Genomic DNA, 11815 nt, shown 5'->3' with positions numbered 1-11815 from the left:
CTGCTGATTCATTTTTTCAAGGGCAGCACCATCCCTATGCTCCAGTAATCAGTTTTGAGAGAAAAATGGAAATTCACTGGAAAACAGAAATCAGGTTCTTTTCTTTCTCCATTTTTATACACACAGACAGCTGCAGGGCAGGGCAGGTTTTAGTAGTTTCTTTGGGAGTCAATTGTATCTTCGTGTCTGATTACTCTCAATACGCTCCAGTTCCCAAGATGCAAATCTGAGCCGTAAGGAGAGTCCGTTTCTGCAGATTTAAACCAAAACATATCCCCACCAACTTCATTACTACAGGAGAACCCTCTGAATACTATCACTGACCTTTGTGCCCGGTCTGTTATCTCCTCCTCCAGATCCAGCAGGAGAGCTGCCTGAGCCATCACCTTCCTGCTGCAGGGCAGGGATTTGAGGTGCAGAATGAGCAAACCAAGGCAAAACTTGCTTCCCATCTCCTCCAGCTCTTGAGTTCCCAGCTGCAGGCCCTGGCAGAGAGAAGCAGAAAGTCTCAGCGCTGAGTGTGTGTTTCACAGGCGCGTGGAAAGAATCAAGCTTGTTTTGCAGAAGGACAACTCTTAACGTTCCTTCTTCCATTCTGAATAAGGAGTTTGTTCCCGTTTGCTACATATGGAAATTTTCCCTATGGAATCATTTGTAAATTAACTGACAACACTTGGTCTACAGAAGCTATTCTAAAATAGTCACTATTTGACAAATGGGGAAACAGAGGCAAACAGTTTAACTGCCTCCAGTACATTCACAGAAGAAGTCATTGTAAGAATTCAACTCAGAGCCCAGTAAATCCACTTTTACAAATCGTTAGGACTCATTTTTTCTTTCTCTCTATAGACGAGTCATCTCCCTAAGCAATGGGGAAAAAATAGGTTCTACGATTGTAAACACTGGGCAGTGGCAAAGATAGAAAAGGAAACTGGTGGGGGAGAGAGCGGAAGAGATCTTTACCAAGTTATGAATTGTTATTTAAGAAAATCAATTGCAAAGTAATTGCAAAATAACAAACACCTCTACGGAATTTCTCAGTCCATTAAAAGCTGATGTGTCTCTAGCAGAGACCAAGAAGCAGAAACAGGGTTTGGATTATCAACAGCATCTTTCAAGGGAAGGCTCCTCCAAGCTGTGGATTCTCGCTTGGAAGAACCCTGATTGTGAATAGGGTGTGCTTGGGTTTTTCCCTAATTAAAAGATAAAATGAAGATCTGGCAAAGAAGGAACACACCAAGGGCCTGCATCGGAGTAAGTCAATGTAATCGATGGTAGTTTCATGCAGGTGGTGAGAGGATGGGAGACCAACAATGCTCAGATACACTAAAAAGAAGCTAAGGAACTGCAAAACCCCTCATCTTTGGCATTCAGTGACTGCATCACACTTACTCCTTAATGCTGTCACATCAGGGGTTGAATCAATTGCTGCCTCTGCCAATATCAGCCCTGTGCGCTTTTGCAACATAAACCGTCTCTGCAGCCAACCTTCTGACACGAGCTCCAGCTCCATTTCCAAATCTGTTTCCTTGGCAACTCTCAGGAGTCCACACTCGCAGTCCTGGCACTAGCCACACGCATGGTGTAAGCTCCATGCCAGCATGGCCTATACTTGCCTCTCTACTAGACACTTGTTAGTGGACATATATCGGGTAACAAAGCCCATACATCTTCCCCTAATCCATGACAGAAGGCTGATCTCTGATCTCATATTAATTTTATTATTTTTTTTCTGTATATAGTTGTTGCATTTGCCAAGTGTTTTGGGATCCTTGGGTCTGTAGAGCTGAAAGATTACTTCTGAGCCAAAAATACGCAGGTGGCTGGAAGAAAAAAGAGATTTCTCACATAAACTTCTGCAGCTCTCTTGCAAAGTTGGTTTTTTGGTGTTTTTTTGTGCATTTTTGTTCGAGCACACAAAACACTTGGACAGGATGAAAATCATCACTTCATCCCTAGCAGATCCAGCATATGCAAATATCATCTGGCATTACAAATGTCCTATACGATAAAACAAACACATTTTCCTATAGTAAAGACGTTGTAATTCTGCTTCCTTTCTGAGATCTGGTGAGCAAAGCATGAATCTGTAATTATGATGATGAACACAAACAACACAAAATATTGCAGAGAGCAAACATATACTGAGTGGACAGACAACTAGATAAGTGCAGGACCTGCCCAGAACAGCACACGAACAATCTGATAAAACATAGCCCCAGTGCTAGGCAGGGTCTAGGGTCTCTGGAGAACTGACTTCTGCTCTCAGAACAGTCTCTTAAGTATTTTTATTACAGTGGGCAAATCTCTGCCATCATTTCTTCTCATTCTATTCACCTCCCCTGCAAGCTTTGCCAAGCAACATCCAGGTACAATGAACTATAGCAATAATTAATAATGGTAAGAAAACAGAGGCAGAGGCTTATGGGAACCAAGGGTCATTAATGCAAAACAACGAGAGTGCTTAGCAGCTCTGCACAGGTTTCTAAATGTTCTATTATTTTACTTGAAGAGACTTAAGATATTTTAGTGTGGCAGAGTTACAATCGGAAGGCAGAAGTGGTGATGTTTCTGAGCAAAAATATGTCATTTCCACAGCAAAAGAGTTATTTTCTCAGGGGCAAAAAATACAAAGAACACCTCGCGGCTTTCCCTGGGGTGCATCTCAGGGTCCTGCTTCCACGATCAAGGCAACATACTAAATACCTATCAATCCAGGAGATGTGAGTAGTGACTGTGCTAAAACTCAGCCTGTGGCTTTATGATTCCCAAGGGTTTTATTCAGGATATGAAGAGGCCTTAAGAAACTATGAGCAGAGAAATAATAATAATAAAACTATAATATACCTCAGAAGCCTCAGACAGTAATTGCTCATGCAATGAAGTTTGCTGCTGTACAATGGACCCATATTGCTTTGATACCAGACAGCTCAGGAGTAACAGCTGGAAACCTCAGCTAGAAGATTACTTGTTAACACACTTTATTCACTTCAAACATAGACAGACTTTTATTTTTTAACTCAGATACTTCTCCCCCTCTCCTTCCTCCCTCCTCAGCTCTCAGAGGGTGGAGCCGGAGGTGCGTAGCATGACCACCATTAAACTGAAGCTGTTGACAGAACTGACATATCAAGCTAATGTTATTGATGGCACCTGCCAGCGATGCCAGGAGCTGCTGTAGTGGTGAATAATCGGTCCCTCCTGCATTGCTGAAAGGGAAGCCTGGTCTCCAGGCATTTCCCTTGCAGCTCTGCAGCATACACAATTGCAAAAAAACTGAGATTGTGCTTACAGCTCAGAGTTGTGAGAACATCCTCCAAGAAATGCAAGAAAGAAGAAAAGAACAGTAGAAGTGGTACTTCTGGGTAACCAAACTGCCTTGGTTTGGTTAATAAGCTGGTAGGATGCACACCTCCATGGCAGTGAGGCTGTGTTTCTTCTACATGCAGTGACAGTATACGGTCTGTTTGCCACAGCTGTGCAAGAGCAAGCTGCTCTGCCTGACGGCAACCCCCCTGCAGTGTCCTGCCAGTCGGGATTCTCAGTGACCCCATCTTTCGCTCTAGCACAATGCTTTTTGGCTCTGTCCTCCTTTGGACACGTCTATGTGAGCAGTGGAGCATGGTGCAAAGTCTTCCAAGCCAGCAGAGTCTAAGCAAATTCTGAAGCAGGAAACAGTATCTCTGCACAACAAAGCTGCAGACAAGCTCATCAGTCCTAATTAGGCCGGCCTCAGAAACATGCTAACAAAGCTATCCTACTTTGATGATCAGTTCACATCGCAGTTTCTGTTCTCTGTTACATGAAAGTACCAGTCTGGACCAGCACCAGCTTGATGCATCACGCTCCACTGCGCAATACAAGTACGTCCATTGGTCCCATGGGCCCTGTCATGCAGTCTTTTGCAGGCATCATGTTAAGTGATAACAGGTTAATTGTTTCCTGGCTCTTATAGAGAATAACGGAGCTAAACAACTTTTCCTAACCCCTTTTCACATTTTCATTCTGCAACAGACAGCACAGGAGGAGGTGACATCTAATAACAGTACAAGTTTTGGATATATTTATTTTTCATGGCAAGAAACAAATTCCAGAGGTAGGCAACACAGCCAATCAGATGAACAAAACAGACACTTAGTCTATTAACTCTTGGTCTAGTTAGATCAATTAATTCCTTGCCTTTTCTGCCAAAACTGTTGCTAGCATAACAGCTGGGGCAGTAGGATGCTCACCTGCATCTCTTAATTGACATTGTCATAAGGAATAGGAAACTGGGGAGCAGGAAAAAAAGCCATTCCTCGACTTATCATTTAGCCAGGATGTTGTCAATACAAATTTTCCTGAACAAAATTGATCAAATCATACTGGAAAAACAGTTCCTTCATACTCAGCACTGATGCATCAAATAAATATCCCCAAGTAAATGTTTCTAATCTCTCTCAATTTGCCCTCAAAATGCTTCAGAGGCTGAACGACAACGCAATGGAAAAACTTTGTTATTCATTACTCATATGCTTGAAACACTCCTGCAGCCAAAGGCAGCACCAGTTTCATAATGCAGATATTGTTGAAGAAGGTGGAAAGACTCCAGAAGTTAAATTTGAAATTTCTTCCCAAGGGTAACTAGAGCTACAGGAAAATTAGAGTTAGAAGATACCGATGGATTAATTGTTTCCTGTGCTTAGAGAAGCAGGATCTTTGGCATGCAGCACAGCCACTCCGGCAGCCTCTCCCACTTCTGGTCACTGCTCAGTCCTTGGAGCAACAGCTTTTCTCTGCAAACTCACTTCCAGTCAATACATATACATACGCACTTACAGAATATTCTCTGCATCTCAATAGCTTTACACATGCACAATGGTTATGCCCTAAGGCTGGGTATAAATAAATTGACAGTCTGGTTTCTCACTAATTCCATCAGTGAGCTCTCCCTTAGAATACTAATAGAAACCATTTGGAGGCTCTAGAGGATAAACCAGAGAGCCGAAGGAAACATTTGGTGCCTGGTGTTTGCAGCCTTAATTTTAGCTTGGGCCAGCTCCGAAAGATACTGTCCTTTCAACCCCTGTGAATGAAAATATGCAGACACACGCTGGGGAACAGGCTATTTAGACAACTAGGACAGTAGGGAATAAGCCAGGTTTTCTCATGCCCCAGAGATCCCTAAGCAGCAGGTATGGCATGCAAAACAGATGAAGTGAAGGGGATGAGGATGGGAATCTGGGCCAAAAGATTTCAAGAGGATTAAGCGAGCAGAAAAGGCTGAAGATGCAAGAAAAAAAAAAATAGGCTAACAGGAATTTCTAGAAAGAAAGATGAGAGAGGCTGGAGTTAGAGACAGAAGATAAAAGGACAGGAGAGATAAAAGGATGAGAAAGAAGGAGGGGTTGTTGAGGTCAATGGATGCTGATATAGAGGAATGATAACAAGAGGAAAGCTAATGGAAACCTCTACCCCTTTCTCACCCTTGGAGAGGTGTGCCACGCTCTGAACGTCTGTCCTCTTTACATCTGGCACTTTGGCCACATGGTGTGGAAACAAGGCCTAGCTTGCCTTGGATCCTCTCATAAAACTTTTGCTGAGCTCTTTTGCCCAAGCTGGGGCTGAGCAAACTTCTTAGGTACAGAAACAAAGAAGTGGTTATTGTTTTAATCGTTCAAATGGATTCCTTCCCTGGTTAAATGTTACAGGCAACACTGTTCAAGGAATGGAGTGAATGGGAAGATGAAATACCTTCTCCCTCTGATCTGCTGGAGAAAGAGTCCTGAACAATCTGCTTATAGGAGAACTGGGGATTTAGCAAACAGAATAACTTGTGGCAAAATTCTCCAGCAAGACAATTATTTAGATTATGAATTCTCCAGGTCTTCCGCGGGGAAGGGTTTCCTCCCTCTTTCTGCTGTGCTGACTTGCTGTCTGACATTCCCATCTCCACACCTTTCCCTCACAGTATTTCCACAGCTGTTTCATTGTCCTTTCCCTCCATCTTTTTGTCCCTTCCCAACTTCTTCTCTGCTCCTCCCTCAGAATCCTTTCTCCTTTCCTTAATCAGCTCCCATGAATTACTCCATCTTCAACATACGGCAAGCTCATCATATGTTGGAAGAGGCAGAGAAATTATATTAGTATTGCATTTGCCAACCTCAGCTGGACACTTTGCTTGTCCACTCTATCCCACACACTGCTATCTCATGTTTTATGTCAACAAATTGCAAATTATCCAGGATGGAGACAGAGGTGGCTTTAACTTCCCACCTCTCCAAAGACTGCACACTCGGAGAGAGAGGTGCTAGTTGGATAGGAAATGCTTCCACATCCATTGCATGCTGTTATACGTGTTCTGCATTGCTGTATGAGACTGAAGGTGGGGCAGGATACCAGAAAGCTCAGCTTTGCCAGCTCCTTCTTGAATAGCATAGTGACAGACTATGCTTTTTTTTCTTCTTCTTTTTTTTTTTTTTTTTTTAACATGCACCATAATTGTGAAGGGTGGTCATGTCCAGAATGAAAGATGAACAAAAAGCAAAAGAGAAATGAGGACATTTTCCCCTACGCAGACAAACCATATAGGAAGATGCTATTCTTTGCAGAGTTCTTGCTTTCCAATAAAGTTGAGTAGTACATTGGTTTTCTGTCTCATTCATTACTGGGTGACATGCTAAGGACCTATTTTTAGGCTTTGGATGGACCTGGACTAGCATCAATAGATTATCCCTCTTCGTTGCAGACACTGAGCAATCCTTCACCTCGTCCCACAGTGTCTTTTGAAAGAGAACTGAAGAGGCTGTAGTGATGTGCCAGGCCAGAACTGAGCACTTTGGAGGAGTCTGCGTTGTTTCCCGATGATGGGGGTCAGGAGTGTCCAAAGTTCCAATCCAAGAACTGCAGACAGTTCTGGGGAGGAGAAGCCTGCCCGTGCCATCCAATGAAGAATAGTGCTCTTGGAAGTGACAGTTCAGAGGGCAAGCTTTTGATTGTAGAGCTAACAAAACAATGGGCAATGCTCTTTTTTAATAAAAAAAAACCCACCACAAAACAAAAAAACCCAACATGCAAATTCCTAAAGGAAAATAAATGCTGCTCTAGGATACTTAAGCCTCCTACTTGGCGGACAGGGAACAGAACTAGGGAACTGTTCAAAGTCATGGAGGGATTCTGGGGCAGCATGAGGAAAGAAAGCAGTTACCTTATTACATTGGTGTGTACTTTATTCACAAAAGCATTTTTCTTCCCCCACAGTCCCAGTATTTGCAACAGGTTAACTGCTATCACCCCATCTGACGGTGCCTAGAAAACTCATCAGTAGTCTATCCATGACTTTCTCGCACATATGTAGTTTTTCCTGCTATCTGAATACTGTGGAACCTGGAACAAGTCACAGACAGGCTATAGCCTGAGGTATCTGAAGATTAAGTGTGAGGTGGGGCTCTAAGTATGTCTGAGAATCTGTGTCAAATGAATTAGCTCTTAAAAGCAGCCTGGGAAAGCAAGAAGCTGAAATTTTGCAAGTCCTAAATTGGCAGCCTAATCCCTGGATCACTTCTCTTCCCCTTCTATTTCCACTTAAAAGTTTGCCCATATAAATAACTTCAGTGTACAGAAAAGTGACCAGACTCTTGGCCTACTTTATTTTCAGCTATGAATTTACCCAGTTTGGCTGTATTTCACCATGGGAGTAAAATAATGTTCTAATCCTGGCTGGTGATCAGCACATGCCTTGGAACAAAAGGATTTATGATACTTATAACTTTACTTTGGCTAATGTGAATGCAGATGCTATTCTTAAAGTGTCTAACCTGTTTTAAAATTCTTAATAAGGTATTTATCTTCATAATGCCATCCACTATGGGGATCCCCAGGTTAATTATGTGTTACATAAAGAATCAATTGTTGCATCTTAATTTCATGAAATGGCCTCATATCCTTGTATTATATTGCACAGCACCTTGCTATTTTTCTGCGTGGCTTCAAAGTATTTAAAGTAACAATACTGGGAACTTCCAAAGTAGTTTGTATCTTAAAACTCACTGTGCTGTAAAGTGCAAGGAAGGAAACCTTACAGCCTTTCCCTCTTATCCCAACAAAATATGTGCTATTCTTCCCATCACAGAGGTGATGAAAATACGTATTGACCAAAATGACACATCAAAGCTAGTGGGCTTTTCTTCCCCATCCAAAATGAGACCCCAAGATCATTGTAACTCTTGCTGTTGCACCAACACAGGGGTTGAAGCAGTAGAGCAGATTTAGTGAGAAGCCCACATGTCACAACCCAGACATCACCCCCATGGCTCCAACCTGATAACACTCTGCCCCACATTATCTCCATCGCTCTTCTCCCACACCGGCACGTTATGGAGACTAGCAAACCAGTGAAACTGTGTCTTGGCCTGGCAGCAATGTTATGTAGAGGAGAAGCGAAGGGGATGGCGAGCCTGCTTCCTGCCATGCTGCCTCCAAACATCCACATCACTGCAAAGCCTCTCCCCAACACAGTGCTCGGTGTGCTTCGCTGCTGCGCTCTCTGCACCGTAACGCTTTATTCCTTCCCTTTATAACTCAACAGCTCTAGTATCCCTAATGCTTTCCCTGTATTGAAGCTGCCTTCCAGGCCACTAAACACTTTCACATGCTCTCTCTAGCCCCTCTTTATCACTGCTTTGCCTCTTACAAAAGAAATGACCCATAACAAACACAGTACTCCACAGGAGGTATTACCATTCATGTCTGTAAGGATATTATAACGTCTTCCCAGTCTACCTTTTTCTTCACACATGCAGGCATCTTATTCTTTTTTTTTTTTTTATTGCTGCTGCTGCACATGGCACAGACATCTTTATCAAGCTGTCTTTATAATAGCTACTTATGTTTTCTTGAATGGTTAGAGCTAATTCAGAGCCCAACCATGTGTCCGAGTGCTTTAAACTATTCTTTCAAACATGCTTTACCCTGCCACTGCCTATGTTTCATCTTCCATTCTAGTACCCACAATCTTTCAGTCCTCCTTCCTATTGTATAATTTGTATCAGGTGCAAACAGTAAATCTTATTTTCTTACTGTTTTCCTTTCCTTCCAGTCATTAAAATGATAAATATTGACCAGCACCAATTCACAGAGTGGTAGCTGGAGTCAACTTACTATCAATTTCTTTCCATCCCAAAGGTGCCTTCTGTAACCTACCTATTTTTTCCAGCTTTTTAATTAGGTTTTGACTACACAAACAGTCCTTTTTTGTCTCATTCTGTAACTCTTAAAATTTCTTGATGCCTTTTTTTGCAGGAAGTTCTCTTTTTATCAGCTCTGACTCATGTGGGATGCCCAGCAATCAAATCTGCATGAAAAGTAGTTTTGATTAACCCTTGAAAGCCATGGGCAAAACTTTATATACCGTTTCTCCTTCATCTTCCAATCCCCATCCCTCTTTCAAAAAGTAAAGAAATCCACCATATTTTCAAGGGGCTGTCAGCGCTCTCAATCATTGTGTTCCTTCTTCCCTGTATTACTCCAGTGCTTGTGATTCTATCGCCCCATGGAGTAAGCTTTTAAACATGAGGAATCATAATTAGCACCTCGTTAAATATGTTTTAGACTGCCTCCTATCTAGTCAGCTGGCCATTTTTAATGATTTCTTTTTAGTAGTTCACATCTTCTGTTCCTTAGTTCCCTTACAACTCCTACAGGAACAAAACCTGGTCTTCATCTGATTCTGTGAGTTATAAACTTTGCCAAATATAAAATAACACAGCAGACAACCTGCAAGCATTAGTCTTCATGTAAAAACCAGCCAGTGTGGTCCCACAGCATCCCGCTCTGTTCCTGTCCTGGCTGCCTACCAGCTCTGCCAATGTACTTGTGGCTCCAGGGCAGCACAACCAGCTCCAGAATGCACCTAAAGCTCAGCCTATACAATCTTTTATTTTCCCAGTCCTGAGGGTCCTGTATTTTCTTCTAGACCCTTCTGGAAGTATGCCTTGAAGCATACTTCCTCTTTCCAGATCTCACCTGCTCTCCACAAAATCACTCATTTCCTCTGAGATCTTCTGCCAACGGCCTCAGAGCAGAGTTTGCACCTGGTGGTGGTTTTCCTGCCCAGACCACATCACACACCACATGACAGCTTCCTCGGTGGAATAATTATGTGCACATGTTCAGAAGAGATTATTCTGAGACTCTCTGTGTATTGGTCTCCTTAAAAACTTAGTTTGAATAGGTCCTCACAGGGAGATCCAGAAGTGAGAGGTAAGGACACAGAGGCATCTACAGTTCTGCACCTTCCTCTCTCATTTCAATTTTCATTACTCTAACCTTTCATGCACCGTATGTCCATCCCCTTACGCTGATACAACTCAAGAGCTACCTGAGAGTTTTTTCCTAAATTATATATGACTGCCCTTACGCTAATTTCTTCTTTTTTTTTTTTTTTCATATCACAAATTCTCTTTGGTCATCTTCAGCAAACCCCATCAAAGCTGTCCTCCCCACCTATCGCTCCCTCCAACCTCAGGATCGGTGACAGGAAGCAACTATGATTCTATGAGTTATTGTATTAGCACTTCTGAAAAACAACAAAGGAGTCATTGATTTTCCAAGCTGAAGGCACATGGGAAAGCGCAAAAAGCATCTGTGCCCAGCTCAGATCAGAGAGGAAAAAAAGACACTGCATAGGAGAGGGCTTCCCCCAACCTGGCAACTGCTCCCTTTGAAACGGAAGGATGGGAGTACAAACAAGGAACTTGTTGGCTGTTTTCTTACAGTTGTCAGCATAATCATTCTGACACAGGACCCTTCTTGCTGCTTGTCACATTTAACAGAAAAATGGGCAATAACAGTGAAAATCTGACGGTTTCTTTTTTTTCTCTTTCTTTCTTTTGAATACTCTGTACTAGCCACCTAGAGAACGGCCGATAACACTGAGGGTAATTCAGGCAAAAGTACTGCAGGACCCTCTTTGATGGCTGCTCTGATTTAATACAGGTTCATGTAACAAACGTGTAATACAATAATACCATATAAAGAGTTAAAGAATAGATGAGAAAGCTGGGTCAAAGGGAGATTTCACCAGGCGGCCCAAGGGCAAGTCACTGATCATTTCATTAAGAGGCTGGTTTAGGAGGGAAATCCTGCGATGAGTCTCGGGCACGTGGACTCTGCAGTCAGAAATCAAACATCAGGAAAGTTCTTCCAGGTAAAACAGCTGCCATGGACTGCTAATCAGGGTTTACAGGTCTGCAGAGTCCAAAGGCTCATTTTATCGCCAGCCCACATGTCCAGTGGTACAAAGTAAACTGACAGAGATTAGGATGGGCCGATGGATATTTTTTACCTTATTTTTGCCTGGAAAAAAATATTAGTAAAAGGAAAACAAAAACAGAAATCAAAACCAAAGCTTCCACTTTATCACAGGAGAGATGAAGCTGTGGTGCTTGTCTGCGAGGAACTGAGCAGCAGCGTGCACATGACCTTAGACATTCGGGCTTATTTACCAAGGAGGAGAGTATCAGTTCGACCTGGCAGTTGGACGCAAACTTTTGCAAACCACCTATAAGCCTCTTCCCCTATACAATCCCACCAGCACAGGCTCAGTTTAACATGCCCACTTACTGTGCTTTTGGAGAGAAAAAGAAATCGGGTCTTTGAAGACTGTAAAGAACAGACTGAAGAAAGGGAGACAAGATCAGAGAGACAGCACTAGGGTGAGGGGGAGGCAGCTCTCTCTCGCAAGTGGGATAACTGGTGTGACTCACACAAAAGCAGCTGACGTTTCCCCTTGTTCTGCCGCGGATATTTCCACATTGGCTTTTTCAGAGATGGAGAC

The 11815-nt window shown here is 42.8% G+C and overlaps 1 protein-coding gene across 1 annotated transcript in view; it reads right to left on the bottom strand.

The window, feature by feature from the left end:
• AGBL1 (ATP/GTP binding protein-like 1) overlaps window positions 1–11815 on the bottom strand; it is a 372591-nt gene that overhangs the window by 89125 nt on the left and 271651 nt on the right. Inside the window, exon 22 of the mRNA XM_009887663.1 lies at window positions 325–485. Within this exon, the coding sequence (XP_009885965.1) occupies window positions 325–485 (161 nt within the window). The remainder of the gene's footprint in view (window positions 1–324; window positions 486–11815) is intronic.

This window comes from Charadrius vociferus, unplaced genomic scaffold (assembly GCF_000708025.1).
Source record: "Charadrius vociferus isolate BGI_N301 unplaced genomic scaffold, ASM70802v2 scaffold190, whole genome shotgun sequence".
NCBI classification, from domain to species: domain Eukaryota; kingdom Metazoa; phylum Chordata; class Aves; order Charadriiformes; family Charadriidae; genus Charadrius; species Charadrius vociferus.
Note: the sequence above shows the minus strand (reverse complement) of the source record. Positions and strands in the feature narration are given on the sequence as shown.